Here is a 23,094-nt window from a genome sequence, read left to right as displayed (position 1 = left end):
TTAGTGGGAAGTTGAAAGATATATGTACTTTAATGCAGTTTTATGCTGGAAAGCAAGCAATATTTTTATAACATTGGTTGAAATCAACCTAGTTACATGATTTTTTGTAATAATACTGCAGAACGTGGGATAATATCTCTTTTTACTTCTAGAACAACTTAAAAGCTATAAGCTCCTGAACTGGAATGGCTTTTATAATCAGACTCTTTGGCAATATGTTTCATTTCTGACAATTCGGTTTATGTGCTCTATTTTGTTAAAAAAAGAAGTTGCCATGTAACACTATAAAATAGTATGAAACCAAATTTTATCTGATGCATTTCTAATGTCTGTGTGGTATAATAGATATTGATCTATCATTTATTATCATTTGCAAATGTATTTTGTGACACTTAACATTGTGTGTCTAAAAGTACTCTTTTCTTTAAAGGTGCTATCAGTGCTAAAGCATTCATTGCTGTCCTTCAAGCAACCCAGAGTCATGGACATGTTAAAACTTTACTTCTTGTTTTCTTTGCAGTTCTTGGTGAAAGAGGTATGCATTACTGCACTTTTTTGGGGGCGGGCGAATAGCGTTACTACTATCTAGATTTCTTACCATGCTGAACTAATTGTAGCTTTTAGAAGGTTCTATCCAATGATTGATATTACTTATAAATGGTATAATTATAAAAGTTGGGCCCAGTAATAGTTATAAATATTTCTTATATTGGCATTAAATACTATTTTAAACTGATACTTAATAAGTTACTAATTATGTGGTAACTTGAGTCAAACTAATAAATTGTTTTTTGTTCTTTAGGGCTATTTAGATCAAGAAGGTAATCCTATGGGGTTTGCTGGACTTGTATCACATTTGCATTACCATGAACCTTCTAATCTTGTTTTTGTCAGTTTTCTTGTAAATGGCCTTTTCCATGATCTCTGTCAGCCAACCAGTAAAGGTAAGCTTGAGATTTTATATATATATGTAGAGAGAGAGTCCAAAAATAGCAACAGTTTTGTAGAAAACCAACACTTCAGGAATATTTTTTAGTAAAGAAAATACAATTAATATATATATAATTTATAGCTCTTCAATTGATAAAGTAAATACCTACTAATATATATTAAATGATAGTCAGCCATATTTTATGACATGTATTTACAATGTCAACACCTCCAAAGTATTAACTTCAGTGATTCCTTGCTGCCAGGATTAATGACATATTAAATAATATACAGGTTTTAGAAAATATTTTCTTCTAATTAAATATAATATATATTCATCATAGGAAAAGGATATAGGAAAGCATTAGGTCAAAAAGAAAAAATTACTCATAGTTACACTATCCACAGATAATCACTATTAATATTTGTGAATATTTTCTTCCAATCATATTTTCTTTGAATATTATTGTATAGTATACCTAAATAGCTGACATTATATTAATAGCGTAATTTAGAATAATATTTTCCCCTAAAAATACAATTTTATCCATATTGAGTAAATTTTTACATACATTTTTTATTAAAATCCTTTGATTTTTACATTTAAACACTAAATCTGTATGGTGTTCCTAAAAATCACGAAGATAGACTAAAGTGAGGAAATCTAGGTAAGGAAATAAGGCAATTTGTGTGGGATGATTAGGATCTAAATTAGGGTATAGGTAGCAAGGATGAAAAAGAAGGCACAGATAAAAACCATTAGCAGATATATGGTAATTCTTCAATTGCTATATTTATCATAGATTTTTAGTTTCCATAAAATTAAATGTAATATGACATTCCATTTAAACATGAAAAAATAGAATTATACCCTTTCATATTTACAAGAAGACACTTTGTTTTGTATAGGCTCAAAACGTTTTTCTCAAGACGTTATGGAAAAGCTAATGTTAGTATTGGCACATCTCTTTGGAAGAAGGTATTTTCCACCAAAGTTCCAAGATACACACTTCGAGTTTTATCAATCAAAGGTAAACTGTGTGATTCTGATAAAATTTAATAATGTAAAATCACTAAATAGGTCTTACCTAAAATGACTTAGTGGCTGTAGAATTTTAATTCAAAGGATAGTTCATTTGTTTTATAGAATAATTTGTTCTTTTTGTAATCAGTATGATATTTAATCTGTAATTGATGTCTCCCTCCATAAATTGACCAAAAAAAAGTCTTTGTGAAAAAAACAGGATCAACATTTTATTCATGTTTTTCATCTGATTGTATCAAATTACAACATCAGGTGACTAAAGAAAAGATATGCTAATTATACATTTAAGTGAAACAACTAGCTATATCACCGAATATACTGTTCTTTTAGGATGCTTTTACCTTAAGGTAGAACTATGGAAGGGACATACATGTTGTGAATTATAATGTCTTCCCTGAGAAAATATTAGAATAGTCGTCTAAGAAATCGTTACTTGACTCGCAGAGATCAAAAACAGAGAAACACTTTCAATTTTATTTGTAACATGCAGCATTTTCTTTGGTTTTGATTCTCTACCATCAAGTCAACATCAAATACTATTACTATTATACTTCCCCAGAATAAAATGGGATATGCTGGTTTATACTAGATAACTTTAGTGAAAAGTTGCTACGGAACAAACAAAAAGAATTAGTATATATTTTCTAATCCCACAATGCTGGATTAAAAATCTGTGCTCTCACAGAATGCCCTCTAGAGCAGTGAACACAATTTTAGTCATTGACCTATCATCTTTACACTTTTCACCACCCATACATTTTTGAAACAATTATTTAATTGTTCTGTTTAAATAAATTTATATTTAACATAGAAAATTCACTATCTCTATTTTGAACAAAATGATCATGATAAAAATACACTTTACTGCATAACAGTCAGATCTGCGTGAAATGTTAGGGTGCTACACCAAAAAGCTTTAAAAAATAGGCCAAACATGGTGACTCAAGCCTGTAATCCCAGCGCTTTGGGAGGCAGAAGTGGGAGGGTTGCGTGAGCCCAGGAGTTTGAGACCAGCCCGGGGAGCAGAGGGAGACCCCATCTCTAAGAAAAAGGAAAAATTAGATAATAATTTCTAAAGTCCCATATATTAAATAGAAACTCATAGAGAAAAGGATCTGGGTCTGCCTTCATGGGTAGGCTTGTAACGCCCTCAAGATATTTTTGAAGCCATCTAGGACTGGAAAATTAAACAGCAGGTTAGAAGGTGCTACAGGAAAAAAGGTGGATCTTTAGTAGTCTTTTAGATTTGAGAAGACTAAGACCAACTATCCTTATTCTCCAAATCTTAAGAAATCCGTGACCTAGAAAGAGAGACAAAGCATAAATGAGGCTTACTAAAACTGTGAAACAATACCCACTGCAGTCCGTACTGTCTGTACTTGAATTGAGGTGATCATACTTTCACTCTCTTGGCCAAACTTGAAAATGGGGGCATTCACCCTGGGGAAAGATAACATCTAAAGCCTATAAAGTCCTTTGAAAACAATTTCTGGTGCAAAACCGAAACAAAACCTAAAAAGGTCAGTAAGCATGAACATATGACCCATAAACAAGAATAAAAGAGGTCGATAATTGTAGATCTGTAAATGATCCAGACATTAGCATTAACATATAAGGCTTTTAAGTGTGATTAATATGTTCAAGAAAATAGGAGGAGAGACAAGATTAATAAAAGGATGGATTTTTTACTAGATAATTACAATATATAAAACGAAATGGACATTTTAGAACTGAAAATACAATATCTGACTATCAGAATATGCATTTCAGAAGTCATGATCGGTAAGTTGACAGCATGATAGAAAGCATCCAAATAGCACAGAGGTAAAAAAATTTTAAAAATCAGACAGCATAAGAAACATGAATCACATGAAAAGAGTTGAATGCATATATAATGGGAGTCCCAGAAAAAAAAGATGGAGAAAAATGGCCGAAGAGTATTCAAAAAGATAATAGCTGGGAATTTTCCAAAGCTGATTAAAGATAGCACACCATAGTTTTAAAAACCTAGTCAACTTCAGGGAGTATAAATGTAGAAAAACATTAAGCTAAAACTGCTGAAAAGCACAAAATCATAAATCTCCTAGGACAGAAATAAAGTGACACATTTCCTTCTAAGAAGTAATAATGAGAATGATAAATCTCTTTTTAATCAAAATAATGGAAGCTAGTGGACAGTGGAACAATATTTTGTTGTGATTCAGATACTTTACATGCAAATACATACATTCATCAGATATATACATATATAAACTCTTGGTGTTACATAACTAGAATTATATTAGACCTGCTATTGCACTTTTATTCTTAGATCAAAAATACTTTTCCAGATGACCACATATGAAATTTTTGGTATTTTTTTAAATTTCAATAGGTTTTGGGGAAACAGGTGGTGTTTGGTTACATGTATGAGTTCTTTAGTAGTGATTTCTGAGATTTTGGTGCACCCAAGCAGTGTACACGGCACTGTAGTGTAGTCTTTTATTCCTCACCCCTCACAACTTTTCCTATGAGTCTCCAAAGTCCGTTGTACCATTTTTATGACTTTGTGTCCTCATAGCTTAGCTTTCACTTGTGAGTGAGAAAATATGATGTTTGGTTTTCAATTCCTGAGTTATTTCACTTAGAATAATGGTCTCCAACTCCATCCAGGTTTCTGTGAATGCTATTATTTCATTTCTGTTTATGGCTGAGTAGTATACCATGATACATATGTACCACATTTTCTTTATCCACTCATCGACTGATGGGCATTTAGGCTGGTTCCATATTTTTGCAATTGCAAATTGTACTGCTGTAAACATGTGTGTGCAAGTATCTTTTTTGTATAAAGACTTATTTTCCTCTGGGTAGGTACCCAGTAATGGGATTGCTGGATCAAATGGTAGATCTACTTTTAGTTTGTTAAGGAATCTCCATACTGTTTTCCCTGGTGGTTGTACTAGTTTACATTTCTACCAGCAGTGTAAAAGTGTTCCCTTTTCACTACATCCACGCTAACATCTATTATTTTTTATTTTTTGATTATGGCCATCCTTACAGGAGTAAGGTGGCATCACATTGTGGTTTTGATTTGCATTTCCCTGATAATTAGTAATGTTGACCATTTTTTTATGTTTGTTGGCCATTTGTATATTTTCTTTTGAGAATTGTCTATTTATGTCCTTAGCTCACTTTTTGAAGGGATTGTTTGTTTTTTTGTTGCTGATTTGTTTGAGTTCCTTGTAGATTCTGAATATTTAGTCCTTTGTTGGATGCATCGTTTGTGAAGATTTTCTCCCACTCTGTGGGCTGTTTATTCTACTGATGATTTCTTTTGCTGTGTAGAAGCTTTTTAGTTTAATTAAGTGCCACGTATTTATCTTTGTTTTTGTTGCATTTTCTTTTGGGTTTTTGGTCGTGAAACCTTTGTCTAAGCCAGTGTCCAGAAGGGTTTTTCCAATGTTGTCTTCCAGAATTTTATGCTTTCAGGTCTTAGATTTAAGTCTTTGATCCATCTTGAATTGGCTTTTGTATAAGGTGAGAGGTAAGGATTCAGTTTCATTCTGCTACATGTGGCTTGCCAATTCTCCCAGCACCGTTTGTTGAATAGGGTGTCCTTTCCCCATTTTATGTTTTCATATGCTTTGTCGAAGATCAGTTGGCTGTAAGTATGTGCCTTTATTTCTGTTCTTTATTCTGTTCCATTGGTCTATGTGTCTATTTTTATGCCGGGACCTTGTGGTTTTGATGACTATAACCGTATAGTATAGTTTGAAGTCAGGTAATATGATGCCTCCAGAATTGTTCTTTTTGCTTAGTTTTGCTTTGGCTGTGTGAGCTTTTCGTGGGTTCCATATGAATTTTAGGATTGTTTTTTCTAGTTTGTGAAGAATGATGGTGTCATTTTTATGGGAATTGTATTGAATTTGTAGATTGCTTTTGGCAGTATCGTCATTTTCACAGTATTGATTCTACCCATACATGAGCATAATATGTGTTTCAATTTGCTTGTGATATCTATTATTTCTTTCAGCAGTGTGTTGTAGTTTTCCTTGTAGAGGTCTTTCACCTCCTGTTTAAGTGCATTTCTAAGTATTTTATTTTATTTTTTGCAGCTATTTTAAAAGGGGCTGAGTTCTTGATTTGATTCTCAGCTTGGTTGCTGTTGGTGTATGGCAGAGCTACTGATTTGTGTACATTAATTTTGTATCCTGAAACTTTACTGAATTCGTTTATCAGTTCTAGGAGCTTTTTAAATGAGTCTGTAGACTTTTCTAGGTATTCAGTCATATCATTGGGAAACAGTGACAGTTTGACTTCCTCTTTACTAATTTGGATGTCCTTTATTTATTTCTTTTGTCTGATTGCTCTGGTTAGGACTTCTAGTACTATGTTGAATAAGAGTGGTGAAAATGGGCACCCTTTTCTTATTCCAGTTCTCAGGGGGAAAGCTTTCAATTTTCCTTGTAAAGTATAATGTTGACTGTGGGATTGTCATAGATGGCTTTTATTACCTTAAGGTATGATCCTTCTATGCCAATTTTGCTGAGGGTTTTAATCATAAAGGATGCTGGATTTTGTCAAATGCTTTTTCTGCATCTATTTAGATGATCATGTGATTTTTGTTTTAAAATCTGTTATGTAGTATATTATATTTATTGACTTGCATATGATAAACCATCCCTGCATCCCTGGTATGAAACCCACTTGATCATGGTAGATTATCTTTCTGATATGCCATTGGATTCTGTTAGCTAGTATTTTGTTGAGCGTTTTTGCATCTATGTTCATCAGAGATATTGGTCTGTAGTTTTCTTTTTTGTTGTTGTTGTTATGTCGTTTCCTGGTTTTGATATTAAGGTGATATTGGCTTCATAGAACGATTTAAGGAGGATTCCCTCTTTCTCTATCTTTTGAAATATTGTCAGTAGACTTGGTACCAAATCTTCTTTGAATGCCTGATAGAATTCAGTTGTGAATCCATATGGTCTTGGACTTTTTTTTTGTTGACATAAAAAAAAAAATACCATTTCAATCTCACTGCTTGTTATTGGTCCATTCAGAGTTTCTATTTCTTTTTGGTTTAATCTAGGAGATTTGTATATTTCCAGGAATGTATCCATCTCCTCTAAGTTTTCCAGTTTGTGTGTAAAGGTGTTCATAGCAGCCTCAAATAATTTTTTTTTTGTATTTCTGTGGTATTAGTTGTAATATCTTCTGTTTCATTTCTTTGGATGAAACTTATTTGGATCTGTCTTCTTTTCTTGGTTAATCTCACTAATGGTCTATTTATCAATGTTGTTTATTTTTTCAAAGAACCAACTTTTACTTTCATTTATCTTTTGTATTGTTTGTTGTTTGTTTGTTTCAATTTCATTGAGTTCTGCTCTGATCTTTGCATTTATTTTCTTCTGCTGGGTTTGGATTTGGTTTGTTCTTATTTCTCTAGTTCCTTGAGTTGTGACTTTAGATTGTCCATTTTTGCTCTTTCAGACTTTTTTGATGTAGGCATTTAATGCTATGAAGTTTCCTCTTAGCATCACTTTTGCCATGTCCAGAAGTTTTAATCAGTTGTGTCACTAATATTGTTAAGTTCAAAGACTTTTTAAATTTCTATCTTGATTTCATTGTTGACCCAATAATCATTCAGGAGCAGGTTATTTAATTTCCATGTATTTCCATGGTTTTGAGGATTTCTTTTGGAGTAGATTTCCATTTTTTTTCCACTGTGATCTGAGAAAGTACTTGATATAATTTTGTAAACTTACTGAGGCTTGCTTTGTTGCCTATCATATGGTCTTTCTTGGAAAATGTTCCATATACTGATGAATAGAATGTATATTCTTCAGTTGTTGGGTAGAATGTTCTGTAAATATCTGTTAAGTCCATTTGGCCTAGGGTATAGTTTAGGTCCATTATTTGTTGACTTTCTGTCTTTATGACCTGTCTACTGCCATCATGGGGTATTGAAGTCCCCCACTATTATTGTGTTGCTATCTTTCTCATTTCTTAGGTATATTAGTAATTTCTTATAAATTTGAGAGCTCCAGTATTAGGTGTATATATATTTAGGATTGTGAAATTGTCCTGTTGGAGTAGTCCTTTTATCGTTATATAGTGTCCCTCTGTCTTTTTAAACTATTTTTGCTTTAAATCTGTTTTATCTGATATAAAAATAGCTACTCCTGCTTGCTTTTGGTGTCCATTTCCATGGAATATGTTTCTCCACACCTTTACCTTAAATTTATGTGAGTCCTTATGTGTTAGGCGAGTCTCTTGAAGACAGCAGATACTTGGTTGGTGAATTCTCATCCATTCTGCTATTCCAAATCTTTTAAGTGGAGCATTTACACCATTTACATTCAATTTTAGTTTTGAGATGTGAGGTACTGTTCTATTTATTGTGCTAGTTGTTGCCCGAATACCTTGTTTTTTCTTTTTCCATTACACTATTATTTTATAGATCTTGTGAGATTTATGCTTTAAGGAGGTTCTATTTTGGTGTCTTTCAGGGATTTGTTTCAATATTTAGAGCTCCTTTCAGCAGTTTTCATAGTGCTGTCCCCCACCCCTAAACAGCACTGAATTTATTTCCAGGCAATCTGTGAGCAGGGCTGAAAACTTGCCCCAGGCTGCAAGCCTCCCCTCTGAGAAAGCAAGCAGAGCACTTGGGTTTCACACCTCCCCACTTGCTGCAGCCTCTGTGCTTGTATCTGCACTTCCTGTTTACCCCCCAGCCCCAGGTTCTGTCAAGGAAAATTTGTGTTCCATTGAAATTGTTACAAAGTTAAGCTGGAAGTTTCCTTCTCCATGTGGTCTTTCCCCAATTCCACTCAAAGCCCTCCCCAAGGACCCCTGTGAGACAAAGTCAGAAATGACTTTTCCGGAGACCAAAAGTGCACCTAGTGCTCATCCCACTGCTTCCTCTACCGCTATATTTCACTTGGCTCTCTAAATTTGTCTCAATTCCAGATTGTTCTCCCGTGATCTGGACCTTCAGTTTCCCCAGTGATGATGCATGTTAAGGGGTGGATGTTCCCCCCTTCACACTTTGGACATTCACAGTTTTTCAGCTTGCCTGAAGTGGCAAGCTACTTCTTTCAAGCGGTCTGTGGATTCTCTTGGCTTTCCTGGTGTGTTCTTGTGCAGTTCTTGGAGCAAAAGTTCATGGTGTGAGTCTCCACATGCTGCTCTGTCTGTCCGAGAGGGAGCTGCAAGTTAGTTCTGCCTCTTGTCTGCCATTTTTTTTTTCTCTCCAGACAATGGAACAATATTTTTTGTGTGCTTAATAAAATAACTCCTATCCCTGAATTCTACACTTACAGGAAATATTTGTCAAAATAAAGATAAAATTAAGGTGTTTTCAGACACGAAATCTGAGGGTATTCACTGCTATCAAGTCTGCAGTTAAAGAAATATATACTTTAGGTAAATAGAAAAAATAAAAAATGTGGAAACATGAAAATGCAGGAAGGAATGAACCACAATAGAAAAGGTTATGTGTAATTACATATAAGGGAATACACAGTGTGTCAGAAAATAGTTGTAACATATAATAAAATTTGAAATAATATGTAGAACTGAAATTTATGAAAATTATAATGTAAGAGTTCAGAAGGTTAATACACTTATATGTTTTACAATTTTGGAAGTATTAAGAAACATAAAATTATAGCTTTTTTAAATCATTTCTGGGGTTACAGGTAAAAGACTAGTAAAATAGTGTGCACATACATGTTAACAAAAGGAAAAACTGGTAAAAACAAGAAGGGAAGAGAAAAAATGTATAAAAAGTGGTTCAAATTCAGACAGAAAACAAATGACAAGGTAGAAAATAGCTATATCAATAGTTATATTAAATGTAAACATACCAAATACACTAAGTAAAATACAAAGATTTTCAGGCTACATCTTAAAATATGGACAACTATAGTCATCTGTCACATAATGACATTTTGGTCCATGACAGAGTGCATACATGATGGTCGCATAAATATAATATTGTATTTTTACTGTACCTTTCCTTCATTCACATATATTTGGATACACAAAATACTTACCATTGTGTTACAGTTGCCTATAGTGTTCAATTCAGTAACATGCTGTACAGGTTTGTAGCCTAGGACCAATAGGCTATACCATAAAGCCTAGGCAATGTGATCTAGATTTGTTTAAGTACACTTTGTGATGTTTGCACAATGACAGTATCACCTAATGCCACATTTCTTAGAATATATCGCTGCCATTAAGTGACATCAGACTATATATGCTGTTTATACAAATCACACTTTAGGTATAAAAACTGAGAAAGCTTGAAAGTAAGGTGATTAAAAATATATGTCAGGTAAACACTAACCAGAAGAATCAGAAATACCTCAATTGTGTGAAAAGTTAAAAAATTAATTTATAAATACACACCAAGGATTAAAAAAAGACATATAATGGAAATTTTAAAATATTTCACATTAATTAAAAATAAAGAAAACATAACAATGCTTATAAGTTGAAATTTATTCAGTGCTTAGAGGGGGATTTGCAGCCTTAAAATCATAAATTAGAAAAAAAATACAGGCTGAAAAATCAATGATTTAAACTTTAGCTTAAGAAAATAACAAAATGAACAAGAAAATCTAACCTATAGTAAGTAGAAGGAAAGAAATAATAAAACAAGAACAGATATGAAGTAAATTAACGACAATTGTATGAACAGGAAATCAACAAAGCCTCTAACTTGGTTCTTTGTAAAGAATGGTAAAATTGATTGTCTAGCAAAACTCATTAAGGGAGTAAAAGCACAAATATCAGAAAAGAAAATGGGACAGTACTACAGGCTCTATTTTAGACATTGAAAAGAGCAAAGGAAGATTTTGTGAATGACTTTATGGCAATATATTTGACTGTTTAGGTAAAATGGGCAAATTCCTAGGAAATACAACTTTCCAAAACTGAGTAAGGAAGATATAACTAATCTGGTACTGATACCTAGTAAAGAAATTTAATCTATTGTTTTAAAAAAACATTCCCACCAACAAAACCCAAGGCTCCGATGGCTTCACTGGTGAATTCTTCTAAACTTTGTAAGGATAACATCACTATATATGTATATTAAAACACAAGTTTGTATACCTTAAATATGCATGATTTTTATTGTAAAAAGAATAACACTAACGTTTTACAAATTTTCTTTTAGTCTGTTTGGGCTGCTGTAATGTAGCAGTGATTGGTTGGTTAATAAACAACAGAAATTTACTTGTCACCTTTTCAGAGGCTGAGAAGAGATCAGTCTTTCTGGCTATTTTTTTGGTACCCACTAAACATTCACTTCTCCGTCCCCCAGCTACCCTTCCCAGTCTCTGAGAACCATCCTTCTACTCTATCTGCATAAGTTCAATTGTTTTAACTTTTAGTTCCTACAAAGTAGTGAGAATATGTGAAGTGTATCTTTTTGTGCCTGGCTGATTTCACTTAACATAATGACCTCCAATTTTTTTCATGTTGTTGAAAATGACAGGATCTCATTCTTGTTTATGGCTGAATAACTAAAAGAATATAATTGTATTGTTTGTAACACAAAGGATAAATGCTTGAGATGATGGATACCCCATTTACCCTGATGTGATTATTATGCATTACATGCCTGCATCAAAATATCTCATGTAATCCATGAATATACACACCTACTATGTACCCACAAAAATAAAAAATTAATAATTAAAAGGAAGTTCTAAATCAAGGTGTCTGGTGGGGGCTGCCCACCATCATAATGATGATTGTCTTTATGCTGTGTTCTCACATGGTGGAAGGGGCAAGGGGGACTCTCTGGGGTCTTTTTTTATGGGCACTAATTCCAGTTATGAAGACGCCACCCTCATAACCTAATCATCTCCAAAGGCCCTGCGTCCTAATCCCATCACATTAAGTGTTCAAATTTTAACATATGAAGTTTGAGAAAATATAAAACATTCAGTCCATTACACTCTTCTGGATAATACAAAAAGAGGGAATATTTACTCTTTCTAAGGGCAAAAGTTAACTTTAATACCAAAACCTAACTAGGACATAATAAAAAGGGAAATTAGAGATACTTCTCTTTCATGAATATAAGTGAAAAAATAATTAACTAAATATTAGCAAAATGAATCCAGTGAGGTTTAAAAAACTCTTAAAACAAAATGAGATTTACTATAGACATGCAAATGTACTTTGTCTCATTGCTTGCTATTCAAATGTGTCACTAGAGTCTTTGAAATTTTCACAAGTCTAATGTTATTTGAGGGCATGCTTCTATTTAAAAGTGGTTTTGATTCAGTATGTCAAAATACATTTTTAAGGGTAATGAGTAAGGTATTTGTTTTCATAATTGCAAATAGAAACAAAAGATGAAGTTACCTGAACTTCACCAGTGAAAAAATAAAACTGACATTATTGAATAAATATTAATAGATAACTATAGAATTATATTGCAGTGTTCTTTACCTTTCTTCTTATAACGATTCAGTTTTGAAGGAAGGTAAATAGATCTCTCTGAAAATTATTTCGGCTTCTAGGTGTTCCTTGATGATCTCCCTGAGGATTTCAGTGATGCTTTAGATGAGTATAACATGAAAATTATGGAGGACTTTACCGGTTTTCTACGAATTGTTTCCAAACTGGCTGATATGAATCAGGAATATCAACTCCCATTGTCAAACATCAGTAAGTATATTTTACCTCCACTGTGGAAAAATTTGAAGAATAAATAATCTTGCCTAAGAATAGTTTATTCTGGAAGAAGAGTGGAACCCCAGAAAGGTTATTCTGCCCTCAAGTGAGGAGATTCCTTTTCCTTTCTAAAGAAAAAATTGTGCTTGTTAGACATTAAAAGGGCAAAAGAGACTGAAACTAAGTAGGGCCATTTATAACCATCTTGTTAAATGCTGCTTCAGGGTCAAGCCTGGAAAACAGAGTAAGGGCATCTATGAGGTGAAGAGAAACTAGGGACTAATTCTGTCACTCTGTCTTGAGAGGAAATACACTTAGTGTTCATAAACACAGATTCTGAGCGTATTTCCTGGGTCCAAACTCTGGCTCTGCTACTTATTAGCTATAATTTCTTGAGCGAGAGACTCCATACTCATGCCTTAGTTTTCTGAATAGATATATGAGAAAGGGAATAGCATTATCTACCTAGTTTTGATGAGTTTTAAATGATTAAATTAACATATATGAAGATCTTAAAATAGTGTTTTGTACATGGTTAACACTCTTAGCATTTGCTCTTTTTTTCATGAGCTAATAGATGGAAGCCTTCTAAGGGAAATAGACACAAAAAGGTGACCGTCACAGGTGGGGTGAGATTGGAGTCTGTGAATATTATGCCTCAATTACAAATTAGACCAGTTTGAATGTCTGATCTGGGTTTTATAAGAATATAAGTGGAAAATACATTTATTCTCATGCACTACTTCCAAACTTACTAATTGTGGTGCATGGTTTCAGGAAGGATTCTGAAGGCAAGTCTGAGTTCAGTAAGAAAAAGTAAAAAGGTTTGGGAGGCCAAGGCAGGAGGATCACGAGGTCAGGAGACCGAGACCATCCTGACTAACACGATGAAACCCCATCTCTACTAAAAATGCAGAAAAATTAGCCGGGTGAGGTGGCGGGTGCCTGTAGTCCCAGCTACTCAGGAGGCTGAGGCAGGAGAATGGCCTGAACCCGGGAGGTGGAGCTTGCAGTGAGCCGAGATCGCAACACTGCACTCCAGCCTGGGCGACAGAGTGAGACTCCATCAAAAAAAAAAAGAAAGAAAGAAAAAGTACAAAGGTAATAACAATAATTCTCTGATAAGAGTATACAATTTAACTTTAGTCTTTCATTTCTTATTAAGGCAACTAAAATATAATACACATTTTTATAATAGTGATACTAACATTAATAGCCAACTTTCACTGAATGTATTCTGTGCCAAGCTGTGCTGCTCACCTTATGTGATCTAACTTACAAAACATTTCAGTCTTCATTACATGAAGCTGAATGGCTCCCCTTGTAACATGGTCTAGAGAAAGTATCTGAGGTTTGACAACTTGCCTGAGTTCAAAACACTAATCTATCCCTAAGTATTATTGTCAGAATTCACAGGTAAAGAATGTGAAGACTCTCAACTCGTATCTCATTTGATGAGCTGCAAGGAAGGAAGAGTAGCAATTTCACCATTTGTTTGTCTGTCTGGGAACTTTGATGATGATTTGCTTCGACTAGAAACTCCAAACCATGTAAGTGAAGAGTGGGGTGTGTTAATAAAAGGTGTTTAAGAAACAATGGATTTATATTGCTAGGCGGCTTAGAAGGAACTTCAAATTTCCCAGATTAAAAAGGAAAAAAAATCTGGATGTATCAACAGATACATTCAGGAATTGGTGCTCTTGGAGTCAATATGATTTCAGTTTCTCAGAGTTGGCCTGAGGACCCTGCTCAGAGAGTTTCCAAACACCACTACTTTTCTTCCATCTTTGAAGACTCTACTGATACTGACACAGGTTTGCTGTGGAAGAACCACGTAAAACTATCTTCAGGCTTTCTCAGTACTACTGTAAGTGCTGTAAATACTACTTATAGTCTGCATCATTGATGCCTAAAATGGAATGCAAAGAACTAGACACATTTGGAAGATCCTGGCTAATTCATATGAATGTTGACACTTGGTGAAATTTAATTATTTTAATACAAACTTTAAGAAAACATGTTTTATTACATTTGATATTATGGATTGACATTGGTGTCTCAACTCCAATACATACATGTATTGGATTTTATTCCAAAATCATAGTCATGTATCACTTAAAATAATTTTGAAGACTATATACATCTTGTGCATTTTAAATTAACACATATATTTTTATCCTAAATTTAAATTCTGAAGATACAGTTTTTAGTTTCAAATAAATGTTGATGTGTTAAAACCAATGCATCATTCTTTCAATTGTATAAAATGGAATACCAACAAGAAAGTGTTTTCATACCCATAGTCAGTAAGTTAAGAACAAGTCAGGAAAACTTTTTATAAGGATTTATAAATTTGCAGTTCTTTTTCTCTTGAACTCACATTTTCTTTCCATATCCCCTCACATTTACCTTACCCAACTCACTTTATACAAATGTACTTTACTAGAGTAAGTTATAACCTCTTAAACTTGTTTTGCTTTTATTGTTTATGTTAATTAACAAAATTAATTTTACATTGTAATATCATGCTAAGTATACATACAATATATCTTTTATAGCATATAGATAAGTTCTAAAGCAGTGAAATTATCTATAACATATAGATAAGTTCTAAAGCATTATTTTATAGCATATAGATAAGTTCTAAAGCATGGACACCATGTACTAAGGATCGGTGTACTCCTCCTATGTTTCATTTTCTTGTCTCCCCTCTTCTCCCAGGCCATCAACCTTTCTAAACTTGGTGTTTTTCACTTTCCTTTTAAAAAACTACATATTACGAAATCCTTTTTTATATTTATTTGCTTTTGAATTTTATGAAAAGTGAAGGAACAGTTACTGCAGTCACCTGAAAGTCGCTTTTATTTACATTCAGTGCTATGCCTTAAGGTTCATCCCTGTTGTAACATCAAACTGTCTTTTATTTTTACTATTTAATAATATTTTATAGTGTGAATATCAAACAGCCCATTAATCTGTTCTCCTGTTTCGAATAGTTGTGTTTGTTTCTCATCTTTGCTATTACACACAGTGTTGCTATGGATGTCTCATGTGTATGTGCAATAGTTTCTCTTAGGTATTGATTTTCTGGGTTAAAATAATTTTCTGAGTCATATAGGAATAAAAATATTCAAATATTAAACTCCTCAAGCTACTACCAACTCATTTAAAAAATAGCTGTGCCAAACAAGTCTTAGCAGGGGTGAAGGCAGTTGATATCTGTCACTTGAATGGTTACCTGCAAATTATTATGTTTTAATAATAGAGTCTTGTTTAGATACTGTTGCACTTTATAATTTGCATCACTGATCTGCATAAGTACATGGAGTCATCTCTTATTATTCATAGATATTATGTATGAATTATGTATGAATTGTAACTTCCAAAAAAAAAATGTAGCTGTGCCAATTTACACTCATACTAATGGTATGCTAGAGTTCTATTGATTCTGTATAGTAGTTTTCAAAAAATGAGCAGACATGGGAAAACTATTCACCTTCTTCTTTTTACTTTCCTTCTTTTTGTTCTCCTTATTCTTCCTCCTCCTTTTTATTCAGGTAATTGGGTTCCAAAGATTGTTTGAGTTGTTCAGTTGAATTCTCTTCTTGTGATGTATAATCCTCTACTCATTGATATCCTGTTTACAAGTAAATTCCTTTCACCAATAAGGAGAATGAAATGGTGTTAGGTTTTCTTTCCTAGTGTTTCTATATTCCAGTGGATGGATGGTTGAAAGTGTCATCGGTATTTTGTGGATGCAATAATCCTCATGGGATGTAGCTGAGCCACTCTCCAGGCTTGCTTAGGATGATGCTACCACAATGTGTGGGTAACACCCTCTTCCTTCACAGCGAAGAATGGGCTTTAAAAACGGTGACTAAAGGATGTAACTACAAAGCACCACATAAGAAATTATCAACTTTCTTTATACATAAGTAATACATTAAGAAAAATCGTATTTTCTCAGGTTACTCTAGGCACAATCGGTATAAATCGTTCTCAGGCTCCAGTGCTGTTGTCACAGAAATTTGATAACCGAGGAAGGAAAATGCCGCTTAATGCCTATGCACTGGATTTCTACAAACATGGTTCCTTGCTAGGATTAGTCCAGGATAATAGGTATGTCCTCTCTGTCTATGTTTCTCTGTACCCCAATCTCCATCTCTAATGAATTAATTTAATGAATTTTAAGAAAGAATCCTCACTATAGTTTCAAGTATAGGTTAAATCATACTAAGCATACTAGATTTTATTTTTAGAGACTAATGGCAAGAGAGAATAACAAATTTGGTATTATTTTTGTTTGTGGTTTTCCAGCAAAATCTTGGCACTTGGGCCAGCTCACATGACATAATGTTGTACTCTAACAATATAAATATTGGCATATGCTCATAGATATATTTTTATTTATTACTCTCCTGTTTATTCATTATTAGATATTTTAAAACTGAAAAATAATGGCATGCTCTCCAATATTTGAGAAGAGTAGATATAGGACTGAGTGCATGACAATTGTTTTAGTTCTGTGGCAGGAAAAACATTTTCAAAAATAGTAACCAGGGGTAAACACTCTTGGATTTACCTAGGATGAAGAAATTGACTTGGGCACTGAGCACATAGATGTGGGGAGGGGCATTTGGTCACACCAAAGCAGGAAACCAATTTTGTTTGTTACATAAAATGTTGGAGAAATCCTTATAGAATGAAGGTATTAAAATATCTGACACTCTTCAAAGATGTTGAGCACTGTTTTGAAAAAAAGTGACTCATTGTGAATAAAGCAGCTGTGACATTAGTAACTGATATATCTGTTTCTTCCCTTTTGAGTCTCTAGTTCCAATTTACCCTCCTGAGCTTTATTTTCCTATTTTGGTTATCTCCTGAGATGGCCAGCCTCCTATTTTTATTGCTTATCTATGATTGTGAAATTTCAACTCTTGAATTCATAATCACCATTGCTATAGATTAAATCAATATCTAGGAGTCTGTGGCAGAAATAATTCTTGGAAAGAGATCTTGACAGACAAAAGTACCTGTTACTGATAAATTCAGCATTTAAATACAAGATAGGATGTTCTTTAATGTTTTGTGTTATTAATTTTCAAAATGTTGTTTTGTTTAGGATGAATGAAGGAGATGCTTATTATTTGTTGAAGGATTTTGCACTCACCATTAAATCTATCAGGTGTGCTATATATTTAAATATTGATTTTAGATTTTTTAATAATTTATTTATAATTTTAAAAATGTTGAGCTCTTACTATAAGCCAGGTACATGAAGGTGCCATTAAACTTCTTCTGTGCTATGCATTTCAACTCTCCAAAGGCTCTGCAGAATATCTCCTTATCTCTGTCAAATGCCATATACATATACAGGGTATTCCTGTTGTGTTATTTCTATAACAGAATTAATTCCAATGTCTAGTTGAGATGAAGTTTCATCCAGACTAGAGTCTCAGCCCCAGGCATCATGCACTGACAGGCAGCAATATTTGAAAGCTTCATTGAGTCCTAGATCCTTGTATTCTCAATTGCCACAAGCAATGTGTGTCAAGGACATGATATTTCAGAGGGCTCCTTAGGGTTCTATCTGGTTCCTGGTTTATATTCACTTACATACTTTGAATTTCATGTTTTCTCCGATGTTTTCTGCAGGCTCCCTCTGACTCTGACCTTTCATAGTGGCCTTCTATTTTCATCTTTAACAAAACCTAGTGGGGTCACAAGCAACACCAAACTTTATGTGGGTACCCCATTCTTAGGTTTCATTGACCATCTAATGTTGCTTAGTTGGATGTCCATCTTTCTTTTTCTTTTCTTTTTTTTTTGAGACGGAGTTTCACTCTTGTTGCCCAGGCTGGAGTGCCATGGCGTGATCTCGGTTCACCGCAACCTCTGCCTCCTGGGTTCAAGCGATTCTTCTGCCTCAATCTCCCAAGTGGCTGGGATTACAGGCATGTGTCACCACATCCGGATAATACTGTATTTTTAGTAGAGACGGGGTTTCTCCATGTTGGTCAGGGTGGTCTAGAACTCCTGACCTCAGGTGATCCGCCCGCCTTGCCCTCCCAAAGTGCTGGGATTACAGGCATGAGCCACCACTCCCAGCCTAACTGTTCAACTTTCTAAAGCCTTCAGTCTGCATGCAGCTCAATACTTTATGGGTGTGGCTTTGTCCCATCACTTTTTATATATTTAATTTGCCACAAATCTCTCCATTATTAGGTTCTTGCTAATCAAGTCTCTTTTTATATCTTGGATCTGAGCAGAATCAGGCCTGTTTGGACTTTTTATACAGACAGTAAAACTTTTGGGAGCAGAAGGAAACTGCTTTGTCCACTTGGAATATCTCAAATAGGTTATTCCTTGAGTGGCTCATAATTATTCAAGTTGTAATCTCCAGAGCAGCCCTAGAAACTCCACAGACTTAGAAGCTGCTCAAAAGCCTGAGCAAGGAAATCACTCATTTGTGCATTCATCTAAGAAGTATTAAAGCGTTATTGGTATGAGACACTTCCTAAGCATTTGGGCTATAAAGGATTATAATTTTTTTTTTTTTTTTTGGAGTCGGAGTCGCGCTCTGTCACCCAGGCTGGAGTGGAGTGGTGCGATCTTAGCTCACTGCATCCTCACCTCCCAGGTTCAAGCGATTCTCCTGCCTCAGCCTCCTAAGTAGCTGGGACTACAAGTGTACACTACCATGCCCGCCTAATTTTTTTTTTTTAATTTTAGTACAGATGGGGTTTCACCATACTGCCTAGGCTGGTCTCAAAATTCCTGAGCTCAGGCAATCCACCCACCTTGGCCTTCCAGAGTGCTAGGATTACAGGCAAGAACCACTGCACCTGGCCAAAGGATCATTAAATTGATATATATGTTTTAAAAAAATTCTTACATGTGTAGTGAAAGAAGTTGACTTATAGACCTTACAAACACGGCCAGAGCTATGATGGCAGATAAGGGAATGAATAACTCTACTTGCATTCAAAGAAAGAGTCTCAAATGAAGTAATTTTTTGACTAAGCCTTAAATTATGGGGAAGAAGAAATAGTATTTTCAAAGTACAGACATGAGAAAGGGCCTGAAGGGTCAGGGATAGACTCCAAGCTCACTACACGGACATGGAGAATATGGGCATTTGACAGAGATGGGGGAAGATGCTGGGCTGTTGTAAGAGACTTTACATGGAATTTGGATCTACATCAGGAAAGGTCTTTATGTTAACATTAAGAAGTTTGGACTTCGTTTTTTGAGCAATGTGTAGACAGTGCATAAGCATGAAAGGGGCATGAGCATGTAGATTATATATGTGGCAGAAATGTGTAGGTGCAAAGGCTGTAACAGTCATTCAGGTGAAAATGAGTGAAGGTCTGAATTAAGGGAATTGAAATATGATGCAGAAGAGTGATGAGAAAAATATTTACGAGGTAAAATTCAACAAATTGGTAAAAAAATTTTATGCAGTTCGTAAAGATGACCAAAGTTCCTATTTTTGTTAAGGATGCATAGGAAACAAGGATAAAGATGACACGTGGGGATGAGAATGAGAAATAGTGAGCTAGAATTTATACACATCACATTATATCTGGAAGATATCAATCAGGAAGAAAAGATAGTAGTCAAATGATAAGTCTCTAACTCAGAAGGAAATTTGGTGTTGTAGAGACAGAAGAGATCAGTTTTTGTGGTAGGTCAGTGATAACACTAGAAAATAACTGGAACTCTAGTGGAAACAAGTAGGTGCAAATAATAAAAGGCTGATAAGATGTCAGATCATGATAGTTTTCTGCCCTTGATCAGCCCAGCTGTACTATTCATTCTTGGATTTCTTCTCTCCTTTTTTGTTATCTGTACATTAGTTTCTTAATGCTGCTGCAACAAATTACCACAAATCTAGTGGCTTAAACCGACACAAATTTATTATTTGACAGTTCTGGAGGTCAGAAGTCCAAAACGTATCTTCTTAGGCTCAATCCAGTTGTCAGTAGGGCTGCATTTCTTTGTAAAGGCTCTTAAGGGACAATCTACTTTTATTGCCTTTTCCAACTTTTAGAGGCTGCCAGCATTCCTTGGCTTGTGACTCCCTTTCATCTCCAAAACCAGCAATGGTTCGTAGACTCTCACACTGCATCATTCTGGCTCTTTCCTGCCGCACTCTTCCACTTACAGGGACCTTTGAGATTACACTGAACCGGCCCAGATAATCCAGGATTATTTTCCTATCTCAAGGTCAGCTGATTAGCAACTTTACTTCGCTCTGCAGCCATAATTCGTTCCCCTTTGCCATGTAAACTGACCTATTCGTCAGTTTCTGGGGAATATATAATGTGGACATCTTTGGAGGGACATTATCTTTTTTACACATCTAGGTAAAGAAAGGAATATTTCCTCTTCGTAGATGTAGCTGCCTGTAGGTTTCAGTATACACTGGACACACTAGCATAAACAAAACAAAATGACTTCACAAGAGATACATAGAGGAAAGAAAAGGAATTTGCATTGCACTTTTGAAGGGAGAAGGGATCGAGTTATATGGAATTTGATGGCTTTTCAGACTCTCTTGGTTCTCTCTTGACTATTAGTCAAGGAGAAGAATTGCATAGGGGTTGTTTTGTTATCTTAAATTTTTTTACAAGTATTTTTTAGGAGACATATGTTTCTTATCATTATTCCTCATATTTTGCTAACATAATTTCACCATCTGATGGGATTTACTTCTGCTTACCCAAGGAAAGCCTTTCTTATAATATTCAATCTCAGTAAAATAGATCCTATATTTTTTTCCCCATTTCCAGTGTTTCCCTGCGTGAGCTATGTGAAAATGAAGACGACAACGTTGTCTTAGCCTTTGAACAGCTGAGTACAACTTTTTCGGAAAAGCTAAACAAAGTCTAAAAACAAAGTCTATGCAAACCACTTAAAAATAATTCCATAGTAGTTTTTCACGTCACATTTTTGATTCTCATGCTTCTTGCCAGAAATACATTATGATAAAATGGAAAGATCAAGCACTTTGGAATCAAACAGAGTTGCAATCAAACCTGCCATGTTCTATCATGAATACTCACAAATTATTTAGTATACCTGAATATTGGTTTCTTTTTATAACTGAGTAATAATTGTTACGTCTCACGTAGTTTGAGGATTGACTTTATAAAATGCAAGAATGTTGGATGTGACTGAATAACAATTTTTACTCTGTGAAGCCAAAGTAAATATAATATTATCAGTATTTTTATCCCCAGTGTCAGTATTTATAAAATGCTTATTAAGGCTAGAAAAAATGAATACAATATCCTGAAGGTGAAATATATTCTCTTCAATTAGCATAAATATGATTACATAAGTTAGCTATACAGCTATTGAGATAGTACTTTCTAGTAAACTTAAACTACTTTTTAAAGATAATTTTGTGATGATTTAACAAAAATATAGAGAATGATTTAGTTTATTGTAATTGTATGTAAGTGACTGGAAAACCACAAATAAATAAAGTGGGATCGATCTGTTTACCGTTGTTTTCATTGTGTTAAATATCTGTATCTGTCAATCCTCTGGCATAATCTATTCATCATATATATTGTAATTTATATATAATAATCTTCCCCCTTTACCCTTAGTCTCCGGTCACAATTCTAGAATCTATTTTTGATCCTAAACTGAAACGTAAAATTTTTTTCCTCAGAGCAAAAAGTCTGCTGTCTCCTGCTACCCAGATGTCTTACTGAAAGAGGATCTTTTGTATGCTATTATTTATAAATAGATTACACTGGCTTAGAATAAAACCTGTTTTTCGTTTTGTCTGGAGATAGAATAATATTCTATTTCTGGGACTAACACATCATTTCGTGTACCATATTATACATCTCTACCTTTTTTGGGTGAATCTCATTTTCATTACTTAAAATAAGCACTACAAGAACGCTGGACACCAAGATACTTAGAAACTAAAATGTTTTCTTTTGGGGGTTGGTAGGCTATTAATTACTGCCTCAATTTCAGAACTTGATATTAGTCTATTCAGGGATTCTACTTCTTCCTGGTTTAGTCTTGGGAGGGTGTATGTGTCCAGGAATTTATCAATTTCTTTTATATTTTCTAGTTTATTTGCATAGAGGTGTTTATAGTATTCTCTGATGGTAGTTTGTGTTTCTGTGGGATTGGTGGTGATATCTCTTTTATCATCTAGCTGCACCCTATTTCTGTAATTTTGTTATTTCAAGACCTATATAAATGGAGGCCAGACGTGGTAGTGCATGCCTGTAATCCCAGCACTTGGAGAGGCCAAGGTGGGCAGATCACGTGAGGTCAGCAGTTCGAGATCAGCCTGGCAAACATGGTGAAATTCCATCTGTACAAAAAATACAATAAATTAGCCAGGCGTGGTGGCTCATGCCTGTAGTCCCAGCTACTCGGGAGGCTGAGGTGGGGGAATC

The 23,094-nt window shown here is 34.4% G+C and overlaps 1 protein-coding gene across 4 annotated transcripts in view; it reads left to right on the top strand.

Moving 5' to 3' along the window:
* DDX60 (DExD/H-box helicase 60) overlaps positions 1-22,171 on the top strand; it is a 106,269-nt gene extending 84,098 nt beyond the window's left edge. For 3 of the 4 annotated variants that reach the window (XM_033215628.1, XM_033215631.1, XM_033215629.1), the window contains 8 exons: positions 431-535; positions 803-944; positions 1,840-1,961; positions 12,505-12,652; positions 14,054-14,208; positions 16,626-16,777; positions 17,781-17,843; positions 21,454-22,171. In XM_033215628.1, the coding sequence (XP_033071519.1) occupies positions 431-535; positions 803-944; positions 1,840-1,961; positions 12,505-12,652; positions 14,054-14,208; positions 16,626-16,777; positions 17,781-17,843; positions 21,454-21,553 (987 nt within the window). In that variant the 3' untranslated portion in view covers positions 21,554-22,171. The remainder of the gene's footprint in view (positions 1-430; positions 536-802; positions 945-1,839; positions 1,962-12,504; positions 12,653-14,053; positions 14,209-16,625; positions 16,778-17,780; positions 17,844-21,453) is intronic. The other variant, XM_033215630.1, reaches the window with a different exon arrangement.
* The last annotated feature ends 923 nt before the right edge of the window (positions 22,172-23,094 follow it).

Source organism: Trachypithecus francoisi, unplaced genomic scaffold (assembly GCF_009764315.1).
Source record: "Trachypithecus francoisi isolate TF-2019V2 unplaced genomic scaffold, Tfra_2.0 Lachesis_group1, whole genome shotgun sequence".
Classification (NCBI taxonomy): domain Eukaryota; kingdom Metazoa; phylum Chordata; class Mammalia; order Primates; family Cercopithecidae; genus Trachypithecus; species Trachypithecus francoisi.
The sequence above is the reverse complement of the archived record's forward strand: the minus strand, read 5'-3'. Positions and strand labels throughout refer to the sequence as shown.